Genomic DNA, 16,809 nt, shown 5'->3' on the forward strand with positions numbered 1-16,809 from the left:
CTCCTTTGGAGAGATCCCAGACACTTCTGAAGGAAGCTGCAGTTCTGTCAGAGCTGACTCTTCCCCTACCTTCTTGCACTGACTTGCAGAGAAGGGCCCAGCATGCAGGGGGGGTGCACAAAGAAGTGGGAAAGGAATGAGGATTGGCAGTATCTCCTGTCTCCTCCCTTTTTTTCCCCCTATCTCTTTATACTAAATGTTTTTAATTAATTTCCTCCTCATTTCTGTAATACGAAAGCTTTCTCGAGGGGGAGAGGGGAGGGGGAAAACTGTAAGCACACAAAACCATAAACACATAAAACCATAAACACGTTGTTCTTCTGAAAGCCTCTTAGGAATACAAACTGTTCTGCAAATCAGGGAAAAAAAGTTAGCAAGAAGACAGCAACCTTCTGACTGTCACTGACTTCACTGTATTTACTTAAAGTGTGAGTTATTGCACATGCAATGAGGTTTTCTCCTGGTGGCTCCGTCTATTTATGTAGCTCCTGACCTGACTGTTTTTTCTGACATCCACACTGTGACTGTGGTACAAACGCAGCTGTTTGTGGCATCATGTTGTGAACCAAATCAGAGAGAAGAAACAAATTAAAAATTCCTTCTTCCTCTTTTGTATTTCTTTTTCCCTGCGATATTTTAAATCCAGATTAATTCTGTGTTGTACAGAGTTGACTCTATGACCCCCACCAATTCATTTAATGCAACTGAGGGATTGTATTGCAGCAAAACTCTCATCATAGAGGAGAGGGGAGCAGGGAATTACAGATATGACTTTTATCACAAATCTGTCTTCCCCAACCCCCTGTGAGAGCGTGTTGGTCTGAGTCCCTACAGTTTCTGGTAAAAATGGGGAAAGGTAAACCTCAGTGAGCCCTGAGTATTTAATACATAGTATTTATAGTTGAGTGATTTGTCTGCGGTTTAGGTTTGAAAAGCTTGAGGACTGAAATTTGATCCAGCAATTGCTGGATAATGCAGGATGGAGGGAGCTCATTGCAAAGTGGTTCAGGATCTTTTTACTGAGAATGAAGGAACAACTGAAAGTAAATTCAGTATTGAAGTAATAATGTCCCAGTAATACAACTGCTAAGAAAACACTGTCACCATCACTCATGTTGTGTATCTTGCCACAGGAGAAGCCTGTGGCTCTAAGGACTTGCATGTGAAAACAGGCGCTTGCTTTCAAGTTATCTGTAATAAAAAACTGTAAAACTGTATCTTTTTCTGTATTAATTGATTCATGATAAAGCTTTTGGTTTGCTAACTTTGTCAAAGTACCAATACCTTCTAATAACTGTCCTTGGCAGAAGAGGCCTTTGATACTGCTGTTTTACTGGACGTTTGCTTGTAGCCAGAGTGCTGCAAAACCATCTGAACAAAATCTGCAAATAAATTGAGTCACAAGAAGAGTAAAGGACCCAGTGGAGCCTATTTGTGTAACAGAATGATGTTTGTCTGAGACAAAATATAAACATAATTTCCAGAAGATTAAAATGACATAAATATTGCCTTCAATCTCAAATACATCTTGTTCTAAATGATAGAAATATTCCTGATTGTCTCTGTGTTCATGGTGTTAACTACATATGCGTTCCCACAGGTGTTTGATTTTACAATAGGAGAAGATGATGTTGAAATTCTAAATGGAATGCACGATGGGAGACATGTTTCCTGGGACCCGAGCCTTATTGTGTGAATGAAGGTTTGAACTTTTTCCTTTGTCAGTGATCAGTGAGTCACACCGTGTAATTTAAATTAAGTGAAGGTTGTAGTAAGAATATAATGAGCTTAATGTCTGATGTTCATGATAACGCTTCTGAAATCCTTAAGAATGATAACAAGTAAGGTTTTTTGAGGGTAGTGTTTGTGTACTGAGATCTTAAATCTGTGTATTTAAATCCTGATCCATAATTCTTGAAGTCCATGCAAAGCCTCCTGTTTATGACATCACCGTGCCTCAGGTCAGTAAAGCAAGGACATAAGAAAATACGATTCTATGAATTCTATGATTCTGTGAATCTATATCACTTCATTAAATTCAGAAAACAAATGCTACCTACTAGTGTATGGTACAGGCGTTAGCTGTGAATTAATTTTTTTGGGTACTTTGTTAGAGGGTTATGGTATACAAAGAAGAAAAGGCTGAGTGGAAAACGATGTTAATACTACTATAATGGTGTTTATAGTGTGCAGTACAGTGTGTAAAGCTCCATCAAGAATATGATCTGGCTGCAATAAGCACTATAGTAACATCACAGGAAATAATTTTGTATGTGCTATTGCCTAGTAATCACATTGACCCAGAGAGTTCTATGCTTGTTACTTAGAAGCCTGTAGTTCTAACAGTAAGAATACCTCGAGATAAATCTGTGTACTACCTGCATGGGTAAGAGTTGAGCGGGAAGCTCTGTAAGAACCAGAGGAATCTTTTATTATCATGGATCTTTTACTGGAAATCCTAGCGTTTTTTTCTCACTAAAAGTGAAAATTAGTTTATCTGTTGCTTTTCATTTGTACAGGAGATTTCATTAACAGACTGTTTCTCTGATTTTGTTATAAAATTCATGTGTGTGTAATGAGTTGAAGGTACAGGTATATGTAGTTTACAAGTCTGTTTTAAGAAGAGCGTCTGCTAAGTATTTTGTCCACTGAGTATTGAACTTCCAGTCACATTGGCTTGATATTTTAAGAGTTCCTGTGTCTAGAAAGGTATGGAAAGTCTGACTATGATTTATATTGTGAGTGAACTTCCTGAGGCAGTTTTCCCAGTGCTGTTCTGCTTTAGTTATATTGTGAAACAAAGCTCCTTACTTTTTATCAAGAAATGGCTTACAACAGGCATGTATCCAAGCCTGCAGTGTTTGTCCTCAAAGCAGAGCTGCTACACAGCTCAGCTGAGATACAGACAAACTTACTGTTTACTGATTACTGGTAAACTTTTCAGAGAAAAAATGCCTGGATTTGCCTCTTGAATCATTATTGCATTTATTACTGTAGAATAAGCTGCCCTTACTGATATCTGTATGTGTTCTTCCAGAAAGATGCACTACTTACACAGTCAGCTTCATGTACAGATGAAGCTAAGGGCTACAGTGTGGGTAGCTTTATTGTTCCATCTGTCAAGGGGAATGTGCTCTTGCTTTTGCATCTGCTTTTGCTAGGGAGTCAAGCCAGAATTTTCTCTATCTAGGTAACGTTACCTGCAAGTGAGTAATAAGAGGAATAATCAAGTAAAAACAGTATTATTTTAAACGCATACTTGTGAAGGAGCAGTTTTAATCTGATCCTTTTATGTTTACACTTGACTATTATTGTTTTGGGACTTTGTTCCCAGGATTTTTATTGTAAACTTTTCTACTGATTTCTTTGTTACCAGGTAGTTGCTTTAGAACTTCAGCAGAGTTTAAATTTGACAACGTGCAGAATGTAATTGGACATACTGCAAGCTATTGAAGTGCCAGGACTCAGGTGACTCGTGTTATCTTTCTCCTAGGTGTGGTGTGCTCTTCTGCACGTTGTGCTATCACTGTTCCCCATTGTTTTCTGCCAGAAGCTGTAATTCCTCCGGGAGCCTGCAATCCTCTTATCTCCTGTGTGCTTGAAATGTATCGTTACAGCTTCTGCCTTTAACTACAGCTTCACAAATCGTATATTTAGTTATTTTAGGGGCATTGAACAAATTCTTGTTCAGGTTGCTGAAAAGACAGTCTCGGTGGACTGTTATTTCATGCTCCTCTATACAACTACATTGACATTAAAGATGATGTTAACAGTTTTCTTTTTAAGAAAGAACTGCTGCATAATAAGTCCATGTAACATCATGTAAACAAACGTTTCTAAAGTACTGCCAACTTTGATAACAGTGTAGATAACTAATAAGAAATTGGAAAGTGAACAGTAGTGAGACGTAAGGGTAGGAGTGAGGAATAATGTTCTCTACCAGAAGCAAAACTATCCGGCTGTAGAGATATAAAAGCGTGGAATGCATAAAATTAGGTAGCTTAACTCCATTATTTTTTTTGTTTCTTCTTTGTTCAGTACCCTGGAGGTAGTCATGTTTGAAGGGTAGGTTTGTTTGTTTGTTTGTTTTTTAAGCTCACCCTAGATGTATTTTCTTCAAGTGATCCCATGCCTATTCATCCTCAGGGCTGAAATTCCACCTTTTGTCTGTACAGGCATAAGACATGTTTTCTCCAGAGAGAAAACCTTTTACTTTCATACAGTGACCTTTTTTAGATACAGCAGTGCGTGCATTTTATCACTGCGACACACCATCTTGCCAGTAGGAACAGGGAATATATCTGAAAATTGAAGGCTCTTTTTCTTCCATATTATGCATGTTACTTACAGTTGAGACTGATTGGGGCAATCCTCTCTAGTTGAGATAAACAATTATTTTAAATAAGATAACAATTTATCAGCATTATCTACCTAAGTGCAGTCAGCCTTCTTAGCAGGAGCACTGTAACTGTTAATAGGAGGTGTTCTGGTTTCAGCTGGAATAGAGTTAATTCTCTTCCTAGCAGCTGGCATGGTGCTTTGTTTGGGATTTAGGATGAGAATGAAGTTGATAACTCTCTGATGTTTTAGTTGTTGCTGGGCAGTGCTTACACTAAGTCAAGGACTTGTTGCTTTTCACACTTTCCTGCCAGATAAAGCTGCAGGGGCGCAGGGAGCTGGGAGAGATACAGTCAGGACAGCTGACCAAAGGGATGTCCCATTCCATGTGGTATTGTGATGAACAATAAAACTGAAGGTCTTGGCTGGGGGTCTGCTCTGCCCAGGGCCAGGCTGGGTACCAGTCATTGGTGGTGAGCGACTACATTGTGCACCGCTTGTTATGAATATCTTTGATCATTATTACTGTATTTTTCCCTTCCTTTTCTGTCCTCCTAAGCTCTTTATCCCCACTCATGAGTTTTACCTTTTCTCCCATCCCACGGCTGGGCAGTGAGCGAATGGGCTGATGGTGCTGAGCTGCCTGCTGGATTAAACAACAACAGAGGGGAACTCTTTAAAACAAACAAGGAAAGGAAATACATAAACGGGAAGTTGGTGGAAGGGTGAGGCCATTTTGTGTGCAGCCAAGTAGCTTTAGTCTGGCTCTCAGTGGCTCCTTCTCTCGTTTTCTTGCCTGTTTCTGAATTCCATCCTTTACGTCTCTGATTATTATTAAGGCACCTGATTACGTTAAATTGGAAAATGATGGCAGTGGTTTTGTTGAGTGTGTGCTTCAGGATTTTATTTTTATTGGGTTGCAGAAGTGTTTCTACTGTATGTGTCCCCCCAGAATACATTATTCAGTGCTTATTTGTCTACAGCATCACACAGGACTAATTGTAACTGTCAGGACATTAGAGGATAGCAGTGACTTTCTATAGGGGCCTACCCACTGAAAAAGGAGTAGTGTAAAGCCTTAAATGAGTTTCAATTAATGATCGCTTCCAAGTGGTCTGTTATCATTGCCAACTTGTGGTAGACATGGCTGACATTATGGGATGTCCTTCTCTAAGCCACCTTGCATAGATTCTTTTGTGCTAAATCTCAGTACATATACCCAGGATTAATCTTCTGTGTTATCTGTCTGGGCTTTGTGTACCAGAGCCCTTTTCTCTAATTTGAAATACCAATAATAAATTCAAGTATAGAGATATCATCCTATTAATGATTGCTCTTTTTTTTTTTTTTTTTTTTTTTTTAAATTTTATTTTCCCTGCAGAAAAATACATTTCCAGGATTTTTTGTATGAGATTTCAGAATCCTGGTATTATGATTTACCATGAAGTTCCTATCTTGGCTGTGAAACTGGGAGGGGGACCGGGGGAGTGTTACAATTATTCTATTTCCTGGTAACAAAAGGAGCCAAGATTGTTGGGTTGGTTTGGTTTTGTTTATTCTATGAACTCATTCCTCCCGAATGGTTCCCCTGGACTAATCCCCTTGAGTACCCATAAGATGATGCTGCCAGGATGACTTTGTGGTAAAACACTGAACTGTGAGGGTCGTATATCTGCTGTGGTATAAGTTGACTTCTTGGATGATCAAATAAGAAAACTACATTTTGTATTATATTTATATAATACATGTATAATAAGGAAACAGCAAGTCTCTATTTGTTTCATCTCAAGTTTTTGAGATTTTGGCATGATGGTCATGAACGCTGTATAAACCAAGGGCAAGTTCCAGCAAGATACATTAGCATCTTGGGATTTTGTGGTAATGAAGTGTTCAAGTACTCTGCACATGCAATGATAACCAAAGACTTCAAGTCTTTTTGCTGGGGATGAAGCTTTACCTAATGTTACATTCAACATAGTGATCTAGAAGTGGAATACAAATTCTCACAAACAAATCTGTCAGACTTTTTAAGATATTGGCAAGTGCTTTAAAAACAGACTTTTAAGATTATGGAATGCTGTTACTTATCTGTGCTTCTGGTTTTAAAGTGTTCTCACTGTCTGCTTTTTTTGTTTGTTTGCTTGTTTCCAAACCCAGGTTTTCAGTTTTAATCTGAGGGAAGAAGGTGTGGAATTTTTGAACATGGTGGATATCAACAGAAGGTGAATGCATCCATTAGCCATTGTGGAAAGCATAACGTAAAAAAGGGTTGTTTCAAACTTCAAAAGTGGTGAATTCAAACTTTAATTCATTTTAAACTGATCTGTAAGTTGTTGGGTGATCAGAGTCAACAGCAATTAACAATCAGAAATGGGTAATAATAACTTGTTTGCTATAATGTTGACCATCTAATGAAATCATTTTGTGTTGTTTTCTGTTGCTTTCTTGCAGATACAACTATGCTTACTTCAAGTGTTCTGTTTTCTCAAAGCTGTTTGGCATGTTTTTCCAGTGTGGGTTAAGCTATATCAAAATATTATAATTAAGTTGCTTTACCTGTATGTACATAAATTAAGGTGTTATTTAACCCCTTGGAATGAGTTAGTTGTGCTTTTTTTCTGAGGGTTTATATGAGGTATTAGTTACTTCAGGATACAGATGGGAGCAGGCTACAATGTGTAGAACCTGCTTTGACAGGGGGGTTGGACTCAATGATCTCTAGAGGTACCTTCCAACCCCAATTCTGTGATTCTGTGAACTGTTTGTATGACTAACAGAAATAGGAGCCAGTGGGTACTTATGTCCTTATGAGAATTAGTGCTTGTTGTTTCTACCTGCACTTCATGTATCATCACTGGTGTTATATCTCTCAGTTCTGGGAAGTTAGCTGGCTTTGAGATAAAACAGAGCTGAAAGTAGCACATGGATATCCTAATTGAGAAAATTATGTCTGCACTGCTTAAGAAACAGTTACATAATGTTACATTAGGGGTAATTCTAACCAAGCTTGCTTCATGATATCAAAGATGGTACAAATGCCTTGCTTTCATACACTGTACTAAATTTATGCCACATTTTCTTCATTCAAAATAATAATTTAGTCATGACAGGAATTGTAATCTCGGCTTTCAGGTGATAGGCCTTGTAGCAAGAATAGCATTCTGTTTTCACTTGTACGATGTAAACATGTAAGAATTAATCCAAAATGCAGTATATTTGTTCCAGCTCTACATCAAAAATCTGGACCTGAAGTAATGCCTTTCTTTGTCTTGCATTTCCCCTAGTCAGGGAAACTTGGGGGAATTCTGCTGCCCGCTCTTTGTACTTCCTTAGTGAGCAAAACTATTCTGTTCTGAGGATCTCCTTTCTTGACCTGGCACATCATGAAGGAATGCCTCTGCTATTGGTATAAGCTGTTGCAATTGGTGGTGCTGGCACTGTGAGAGCACTATCTTCTGCTGCTGTCAGAGCCTGCTGACACAGGCTTTGGGAATAGCCCACATTGCGTTTTCCTGCAAGACGGCATTGTTTCCTTTTCCTCAATTAAGAGTTATCAGGGGTGATGCTGGAGAGAAATGTTTCACTGGTAAGTTTTATTTTCAGGCTCTTGACTTTGAATTTCTTCTTAAATGATCTCTTCAGAAAGTACTCTGAAATTCCCAGTGTTGCTCCCCATGCCAGTGGGATGAGTAGGTGCTGACAGCTGTCAGCTGAGTCTTCCACCACAAATTGTGTAATTTGTGAAGGATCAGATCAGTGACTTTTTCTTTGGTTTTCTTGTCATAAAATGATCAGTTTGACTTGCATCAGATCATTGAGTGATTTGGGTTAAGACACTGAAACTAAGGTTATGTGGTTTCCTTGGGGTTATCCTATCACCGCTGCCCTACAGAATAGCCAGGTTTCTGAAATACTCACTGCACCGAGTTCCTGTAGTTTCACAAGAACACTGGTTATCGCAGTAGGTATGTAAAACAAGACTTTTTGTTCATCAAAGAAACTTAAGTATAAAAGGGCGTATATATGATATTCATCATGTTGTCCCATCTCTTTTTCTCTGACTGTAGACTATCTCAGTTTTCAAAGGCGTTATACACCCTGGATTTTTTTAATGTATTTTCTGGAAGTGTGAGTTTCCTTCACATTGGATCTGGCAGATGGAAGGTATCGAGGTGAGAATTCTTGCTCTGTTGATTGGGATGGAGTACAATCCTGGCATAAATCTCTTCACTGAACATCTATCAGCGTGCTTTTGCTCGAGCTGGCTGGAACAGCCAGAATTTACCTGTTCTTGTGATTCAGTCCTTGTGAGGAGGCTGCAATCTGTGCAGCTGAACCACATGAACCTGCATGAACTGCGGTTTTACACAGCCCTCAGAGCAAAATCAGCTGCTTTGGCTTCGTTTGCCTGGGAGAGACAAAGTGCTATTTCAGCATCCTCGCTGCTACATGTACACGTAGCTACAGATGTGTGTGATCATCTAATTTTAACAGTGCTTTTTGTGATACAAATTCCCAGATGTTCAGAGTCAAACTGAAACTGCCCAGCCATTTCACACAACCTCTGATGAATAATGTGTTGGACATCACTTCTTTGGGCTACAGCCCTCTCAGCTGCTTTACCAATAACTCAAACATGAAAGCTTGTACATCTGGCTGTTGAAACCCTGAGTCACTCTGTCCTTTAATTAAAGCATGTCTCTTTATTATGTCCCTCTTGCTTAAAATTACGAGAGAAATATTTCCTAGAGGCGAATGCCTAACAAATGCACTTTTACTTAGTATTTTCTATAGATTAGCTAAGTAAGGGGGAAAGCTTGCAGTATCTAGGGTACGTCAGGCAGTTGCAGGGGATGCATATGTCAACCTCGAGCATGATTTATCTTGCATGCCTTTTCTGACAGTTGTAATTTAACGGCTGTATTTTCCTCCAGGCTCTCAAGAGGCTGAACATCTTTTCAAGTTTCTAGCTTGGTGGTGGAAGATTCAACGTCTGTTTGCCAGTGTAATTTATTGAGTCATTCTGGGAGAGGCGTGGAGCAACTGAAGCGTGAGCATTCGCATAGATGTGAGTAGAGAGGGACTCTTCCAGGGCAGCCTCTTTCAGAGGAGAGCTGCTTCCCTTAATGACCAACCCTGCTCACTGAGATGTGTAGTGCCATGGACTAGAAGGCTCGATACCTTGTGCTCTGATCCACTGTGATATTATCTTGCATTTCAGTTTGGAGTTACAAAGAGCAGAGTAAGAAAGGGAGAGGGAAATTTCTGCACTGCGATCAACTCAAGGTAACCAAGAGTCACATACACTGAGGTGGGTGCTTCTGGAGGAGCTATAAAACCTGAATTCACTTCTTTCTCAGTCTTCGTGTGATGGCAGTGCTACAGCTGTTAAAAAAAGAGAGACTTATAGCTCATTACTCTTTACATAAAACTTTAGAATCCTCTGAACTTTGAGATTTTTTTTTTTTATTCCCATGTTGAAAGCCCAATCAGTAGTGGTGTTTGTGGTGGCAAGGAGCGTAAGATGAGCCCTCAGCCAGGGGCAAATGATGGCTTCAGTCGGTGCAGGTTCCCGTGCTCAGCCTCCCCGGCCGAGAAGCGGGGTAGGCGGCGGCAGGGCAGGGAGGGAACAGGACCGCGACGCCGCCTCCCTGCCCAGCGAGGGCAGACGTCCCGCGGGACAGAATGGGACGGGACTGAGCGGCGGCTCCGCCGGTCCCGCCTCTTCTGGGCTTGCCTTGTCGGCCCTTCTCTCGCCCGCAGCCGCCGGCGCTATAAAGGCGTGCAGGTCCTGCGGGCGGGGAGCCTGTACGCAGGGAGGGGTTAGAAAGGAGGGTGTGGAGCCTCTGCCGCAGGAACATTAAAACTACCGAGTGCCGGCCGGCCGGTGGAGTCGCTCAGCGGCGCTCAGGATGCGGACGCTGCGTGCGGGCGGAGCGGTGCGACTGAGCGAGGTACGGGATGGGGCGGCGGAGCGGGGACGGGCAGGGAAGGGGGGCTTCGGGGGGCTGCGGCGGGTGGGAGCCGGGAGCGGGGCGGCAGCGGCAGCCGAGCGCGGAGCTGTGCCGCCGGACTCACCCCTCCGGCTTTGCTCCGTTTGCTTTGTAATTTGACGGCTCTGAACGCTCTTTTTCTCCTGCCTGATTTCACACCTTTAATTCTTTTTAAGTGTCTACTAGAAAGCGCCTGTACGTAAAGGGAGTTCCCTCTACATCTGCATTCCTTAATCGTATTTGTTTTCAAAGCTTACGATGCTAATTATTTGCAACACAAAGTTCTTTTTGCCGTTCCTTTGTGTCAGACCCACAGAACAGGTTGCTGTGCGGGCTGTTAAGTACTTGTCTGTTTCTCTCAACTTTTCCGAGCTCCTTAACGCCCGTCCGTGCTGCTCGGCTGCTGTGCCTCTCCTGTTTACAGCTCTGGATGCTCTCTCGCACATGGATGAATTACCTTTAGCACAGTAAATTGTTTCCCAGCCCCTCCCGAAACGTGTTCAGACTTTCAGAACGGAGGTGAATTGAGCTCTTTTGTCGAGCAATTTCTTTGCAGGCTTCTGTACAGTCTGCAGTTAAAGCGAGTCAAGCCCATTTCCCTTTCTAAATCAAAGCTGCTGTGTGTGCTGTGTTTCCTGCTAAAGAATTAAGTTAGGCTGGATCCTGCTGCTGCGCAGCTTTCAGATCTTTCACGCTGGAAGAAGTCCAGCAGTGCGGTCTCTGCTGACTCCAGCTTTACCTATGCAGGTAAAGTTGTCTTACAGGCTTTAGCTATTTAGTATGCCTAACTATCTTTAAGCATATCATAACAGATGAATAAAACTGACTTTTCTGTGATTGCACTTGTGATTCTGACGAACAATCCAATCAGCAGATTGTTGTGGACTGTTTCTAGTTGGTTACGTGATTGTTTGCCATCCCCTAACGTGGGCTTTGCCTCTTGTTCTCAGGATTGCTGCTTGTGAGCGTGTGCGGGGAGCTGCGGGGCCACCACGGGTTTGTGCTCTGTGTCTGGCGGCACCATGAGCTCCGGCACCACCGCCCCAATGAGGGTGGTCAGCAGCCTCGCCAACACCGACGTCAACTATGTCATCAAAGAGCACTATAATTACACGGGGAAGCTAAATGAGAATGCGGACAGTGGAATAAAAGTGACGTCGGTGGTTTTTATCATCATTTGCTGCTTTATAATTTTGGAGAACATTTTTGTCTTGCTCACCATCTGGAAAACCAAGAAATTTCACAGACCAATGTACTATTTCATTGGGAACCTGGCTCTTTCAGACTTGCTGGCTGGCGTGGCTTACACTGCCAACCTCCTGCTCTCCGGACACAAAACTTACAGCCTCACTCCTTCCCAGTGGTTCGTAAGGGAGGGCAGCATGTTTGTCGCCTTGTCAGCTTCTGTGTTCAGCTTGTTGGCCATCGCCATTGAGAGATACATCACCATGCTGAAGATGAAGCTCCACAATGGCAGCAACAGCTTCCGCTCTTTCCTGCTGATCAGTGCCTGCTGGGTTATCTCTGTGATACTCGGAGGACTCCCGATCATGGGCTGGAACTGCATCAGCCTCTTGTCAAACTGCTCCACGGTGCTGCCGCTCTATCACAAGCACTATATTCTGTTTTGCACCACAGTTTTCACCGGCCTTTTGCTTTCTATTGTTGTCCTCTATTGCAGGATCTACTCCATGGTGAGGACTAGGAGCCGTAGGCTGACATTTCGGAAAAACATTACCAAAGCTACCAGGAGCTCAGAAAAGTCACTAGCCTTGCTCAAGACAGTAATCATAGTCCTGAGTGCCTTCATTGCTTGCTGGGCTCCCTTGTTCATCCTGCTTTTATTGGATGTGGGCTGTAGAGTGAAGACCTGCCCAATCCTGTATAAAGCAGAGTATTTCTTAGTGCTGGCCGTGCTCAATTCAGCCACGAACCCTATCATCTACACCTTAACAAACAAAGAAATGCGAAGGGCTTTCATCAAGATTCTGTGCTGCTGCAAATGTCCCCCCACAGACTCTGGGACTAAATTCAAGAGGCCGATCATCGGAGGGATGGAGTTCAGCCGGAGTAAGTCGGACAATTCCTCCCACCCGCAGAAGGAGGAAGGCGACCGTCCTGAAACCATCATGTCTTCAGGCAACGTTACCTCATCTTCTTAGGAGTGACCATGGAGGTGTGTTTAGAGCCTTCCTCTGAAACTGGGAGCTGAGGCACCTCCTGCTCGCTGCAGCAGTGCTGGGCTGAGGAGCGAGTAGCATTAGTTCTAACGAGGCCAATGGTGCGCTTGCGAGGCCGGAGTTCAAGAAATGGGACACGCTGTTCTGGCTCGAAAATCCATTTCCCTGGAGCATGTTTTGTCTTTGCACTGAGGCGGCTCAGGATTGTCAGGCGCATTCATATCCTGAAATCTCCTTAGTAACTATGAAAGACTGATGCCTTGGGGAAGTGATGCCTGGTGTGTGCAAGAGAATGAGAGTGGGGGAAGAGGCAGAGGGAGAATGAATCTTTTTTTTTTTCTTTTTCTTTTCCCCGTGAGAAGAATGTGAAGTTATTTTTCCTTTACTTGCAGCAAACCACTGACACAAAGCTCTTTCTGTACTGGGTTTAGCGATGGCTCGTATAGTTGGTCAGAAGTGTTTGTTTAACACATAACAAGGAAAGAGATGGTGTACAGGTATAATTTATACCGCGGTCAACCATAATTTGACATCACTTTCCAGAGTTTTTAGTTAAATAGTAAGGTTTTATTTGCAGGGTCCAAAGCTGTTGGAGTTTAATTTAGCAAGATCATAGCTGTGAATTTTTGTTGGTGGTCCTTATTACATTTGAAGACCAAGAGCCAGGCTCTGTAGTTACACTCCCTTGTACTATTCCATGACTGCGTCAGGTTTCATGGAGTCACTCAGAGCAGCGTTTGGCCCCACGCCTTGTTTGCCATGTTATATAGCATTAAATAAGCTGCATTATCGTGACAAAATGCGAGGTAGAACTGAAGGTCGCTTCTCGTAAAGATGACGGAGAGTGAATCTAATAGATTAAAATACTGTTGACAACAGCAGGATTTTTAGTGAGGTGAAAAGAGCTAAAAGCTGAAGGCAAAGGTTAGAGTCAGGTGAGAAAGGCAAAAGGTAAACATCGGTCATATCATCTGAAAAGAAAGCCTTGAGTTTCAGAAAAGTAAGATTTCAAGTGAAATGACTGTAGATAAATGCACTTCTGTAACAAAAAGCAACACATTTTGGCACATTCTATTAATGTTCATAATTGCAGGAAATATGTTTGTATTATATCAGTTCACGGCTTCGTGGGAGAAGTGCTTGTCGTTAAAATGAATGTATTGTTTTACAGTATCGTTTTTACTTCTCTGGTTTTCTAACCTGTGCTAATGGGGTTGAATGTGTACAATGTAAATAAGTTAATGAGATACAGGAGTCTTCACGCACCTCGAGTATTACTGTAACAAAAGTGGTATATCTGGGGTAGCTGAGAGCAACTGACTGATTTACAGTTATGGACAACTCCTAGAAGTGGTATTTTGTAAAAAAAATAAAATAAAATAATTGCTTTTGTAGTAAAATTTCCAGTGCAATTAAATGGATTTTTTTTTCCTGGTTTAAAAAATAGTATTTAATATGTTTCTGACTTCTGTTGTTCAATTTGCACATAGTTTTATTGACTTCTAAACATTAATAAACTGATTTTTGTAAAGATGCTGTTATCACAGTGCTGGTGCTTTGGTACTGCCATGGGTGTGGTGATGTTAATGGAAGTTGTTGACAGAACTGATGGAAATGACTCCTTCGTTTCAGTAGGTTCTGGGATTAAGCCATTTTTGTGGACATCTTTCTGGTTGAAGATGCACGCTGCCACTGGCAAGGTCATGTAAGATACGAAATGAATTCTGTTCTGTGATCTTTTGTCAGCACGTGCTGTGTCATTGAAATGCCATTAGAAGAATCTTGATGGTAGCACACCTACAAGCGGTTTTTTTCCAACAGCCAGTGGAATACAAGCAGAAAAAAAAAAAGGTGTTTGCCAATGTTGCCATGACCACCTAGAGTAGAATAAGTGAAATTATTAGCTTAAATCACTAATACCCTTCATAACCTTAATTCTTACCTTATTGCAATATCAGGACATTCCTAAGAAGCAGGCAAGTTGGAGCTCCACCTGGTGCAGCAGCACACGCTGCGGCTGTGTGCTTGAATACATGCTGCATGACTTCTTCCCAAGGCCCGACTTCCATTTCCTCTCTTGCTGCCATTCCCACTCGGTCTTACTTTTAAGTTTCACGGCACTTGTACAGGATGCAGTTGGAGTGTGAAGATAAAGCTCACCTTCTCATAGTGCATGTCATCACTGTGCGAGCTTTACTGTGGGAAACTGCAGCCTGCTCAGTAAGGAAGGCTTTGGGTCGTAACCTCACTTCCTGAAGGAAATACCAAAAATGCCCTGAAGACAAAAGACTGGAAACAGGCTGGAATTTCTCTCCATCTGTTTGCCTGTACGGAAGGAATGATTTCATGTATGCTCACTTCCTCGGCTTTTAATTAGTGACCTGAACAGAGCTGGAAAAAAATGTCAAATCTGTATTTGAGCACCAGATAAAGTCTTGTATCAGGCCTGTGCTTGGGCAGTGATGGCTTATGTGGGGTGCTGACAGTCATGGGGAAAAGCACTGTCTGATTCCAGGGATGAAGCTGCATCGACACAGAGCACTAGAAGTATAAAAATCATGTGAGTTCAAGTTAAGCCCTCAACACACTAACAGTAAGTAAGGCACCATATGGGGATGTGGCTTCTGGTTTTTATTTGAACTCTCATCTGGCTTGGTAAGAAGGGTTTTCTTGAGGATCTGGGCTCTTCTGCCTTAAGGGCATCCAGGTCTTTCTTTCCCCACAGGGTTGACAGCCGGAGGAGAGGGATGAGCAATGCTGCAGCACCGCTGTGTCACGGGCCCTTGTGACTCCCACCACCATCCTCTATGTACTGGTAGCTGATAGCCCACAGGTGAGTCACTTCCATTCTCTTTCCCTTTGTTTTCATGTCCTTATCTGTCTTGTCTAGTAGCATTGCAGGCCTTTGGGGGGAAATGACTGCTTCATCCAACGAAAGCGGCTGCGTGATGGTAGCCCTGTTTTGTTAGGGAGCTCAGAGTCTTACGTAATTCATGCAGTAAAAGAAACACAAACGGCAGTACGTGGCACTGAGCCATGGGAAGCGTTTCCTACGCTCCTCATCAAGATGACTGAAATCCATTTCCTGCATAGGCAGGCCATGTCTATGCATGTAGAAAAAAAACCTCACGCAGGGAACAATAACGGTAATGAAGTAACGATAAAAGTTAGGGGTAAGAAAGGCCATTTGTGTCTCTTTTCACTTCTTATGAGAGCAGGCTCCTTAGGCACAGACGCCTATCGCGACAAATCAGCAGGCTAGGCCAGTTGTGCTGTGATGAGTTCTGAAATGTGCAATGCAGAAAGCACCATTCTGGGCCCCAGAGTGCCTTGAGCAGGCACTGAAAGGGCAGTCAGCTTTGTCCCTTTGTTGGCCAAGTGACAAGCTGGCAGAGGAAACTCTCTGAGAGCTGAAAATGTACATTATCCCAAATGTCTCAGTGAAATAAAGTAGCCTGTGTTCTCAGGAGAAACCTGACCCTTTGATTAACATTCTTCTTCCTAGCCCTTCTTGCAGTCTAAGGAAAAGAACAGGGATGGAAAATGATCATAAACTCTCTGCTGCTCCTCCTGTGTAGGACGCCTGTGTAGCTCTGCACTACAGGGCTGGTAGACAGGACCAAAACTACAGGAAGTAAAAATGTAATAATACTATTATCCATCCTTCTCTTACTTTTCAAGCTAGGGGCAAGACAGGGGTTGCCTAACTGTAATGTTTCCTGATTCCTAACTTGGCCTGGAAGATCTTAATACTGCTTGTGTTTTGTGTATGAAGGGTCAGATTAACAAAGCATCTGAAAATGTAGAACAAAGCTCTGTAGCCCACTCAGCTCTGAAGTGCTGGAAATTCCCAAGAACAGGCTCATTTAAGGGCTTATGAATTTCCCCAGGAAAACATTTACCATCTTTTAATAATTCTCGTTGTATTTCTTGGAAAGTTAAATCCAACTCCAGCTGAACGTTCAAGGATTTCAGAAACAAAGCCCATCTAAACTCAGTTCCTACAATGTGCTTTCACAAACTGTTCTAATCCCACATTTTCATTTACAGATGGAAAAAGTTTGTTCATTCTCTGTGGTGTCATTTATTCTAATAGAACATTATTTCTTGTATGCAATTAGCAAGAATTGCATAGTGTGAAAATGTTTCCCTTTAATTACTACTCTGAGTAATAATTCTTACTTTATACGTGGGATTTTCTAAAATTCTCTTTCTATAATAATTACTTGTTATTAAATTCCCTTTGTGAAGATGAGGTAGGTGTAAGAATCTGTGGTACAGCTAACCTGTTCTAGTGC

The 16,809-nt window shown here is 42.1% G+C and overlaps 2 protein-coding genes across 10 annotated transcripts in view; both read left to right on the forward strand.

Annotated features, from left to right (window-relative positions):
• Positions 1 to 9,411, forward strand: part of LOC107317331 (uncharacterized) — a 33,484-nt gene extending 24,073 nt beyond the window's left edge. The window contains exons 7-11 of one of the 7 annotated variants that reach the window (XR_014932565.1): positions 1,601 to 1,702; positions 3,377 to 3,468; positions 6,496 to 6,560; positions 8,406 to 8,510; positions 9,273 to 9,411. Coding sequence is in view for 1 of the 7 variants with exons in the window: in XM_085510966.1 (XP_085367092.1) it covers positions 1,601 to 1,696 (96 nt within the window). In the remaining 6 variants the exon portion in view is untranslated. Of the gene's footprint in view, positions 1 to 1,600; positions 1,703 to 3,376; positions 3,469 to 4,951; positions 5,064 to 6,495; positions 6,634 to 6,789; positions 6,932 to 7,622; positions 7,755 to 8,405; positions 8,511 to 9,272 lie in introns of those variants that run through there. The other 6 variants (XR_014932566.1, XR_014932568.1, XR_014932567.1 and 3 more) reach the window with 6 other exon arrangements.
• A 728-nt stretch (positions 9,412 to 10,139) lies between these two features.
• Positions 10,140 to 14,042, forward strand: S1PR1 (sphingosine-1-phosphate receptor 1). Of its 3 annotated transcripts, XM_085510962.1 has the most exons (3): positions 10,140 to 10,292; positions 10,704 to 11,078; positions 11,282 to 14,042. In XM_085510962.1, exon 3 carries the CDS (start codon positions 11,354 to 11,356, stop codon positions 12,491 to 12,493), a length of 1,140 nt encoding a protein of 379 aa, XP_085367088.1. In that variant the 5' UTR covers positions 10,140 to 10,292; positions 10,704 to 11,078; positions 11,282 to 11,353; the 3' UTR covers positions 12,494 to 14,042. The 3 variants fall into 3 exon arrangements, with proteins under 3 accessions (XP_085367088.1, XP_032302281.1, XP_032302282.1); XM_032446390.2 differs by lacking the exon at positions 10,704 to 11,078; XM_032446391.2 differs by lacking the exon at positions 10,140 to 10,292 and having other exon boundaries at positions 10,726 to 10,850.
• The last annotated feature ends 2,767 nt before the right edge of the window (positions 14,043 to 16,809 follow it).

The sequence above is a fragment of the Coturnix japonica genome, chromosome 11, assembly GCF_054131305.1.
Source record: "Coturnix japonica strain WE chromosome 11, WE-NBRP24, whole genome shotgun sequence".
Taxonomy (NCBI): Eukaryota; Metazoa; Chordata; class Aves; order Galliformes; family Phasianidae; genus Coturnix; species Coturnix japonica.

Bases quoted from the DNA above. Each gene is read 5' to 3' on its own strand.
- S1PR1 (XM_085510962.1), top strand. From the start codon at position 11,354: ATGAGCTCCGGCACCACCGCCCCAATGAGGGTGGTCAGCAGCCTCGCC.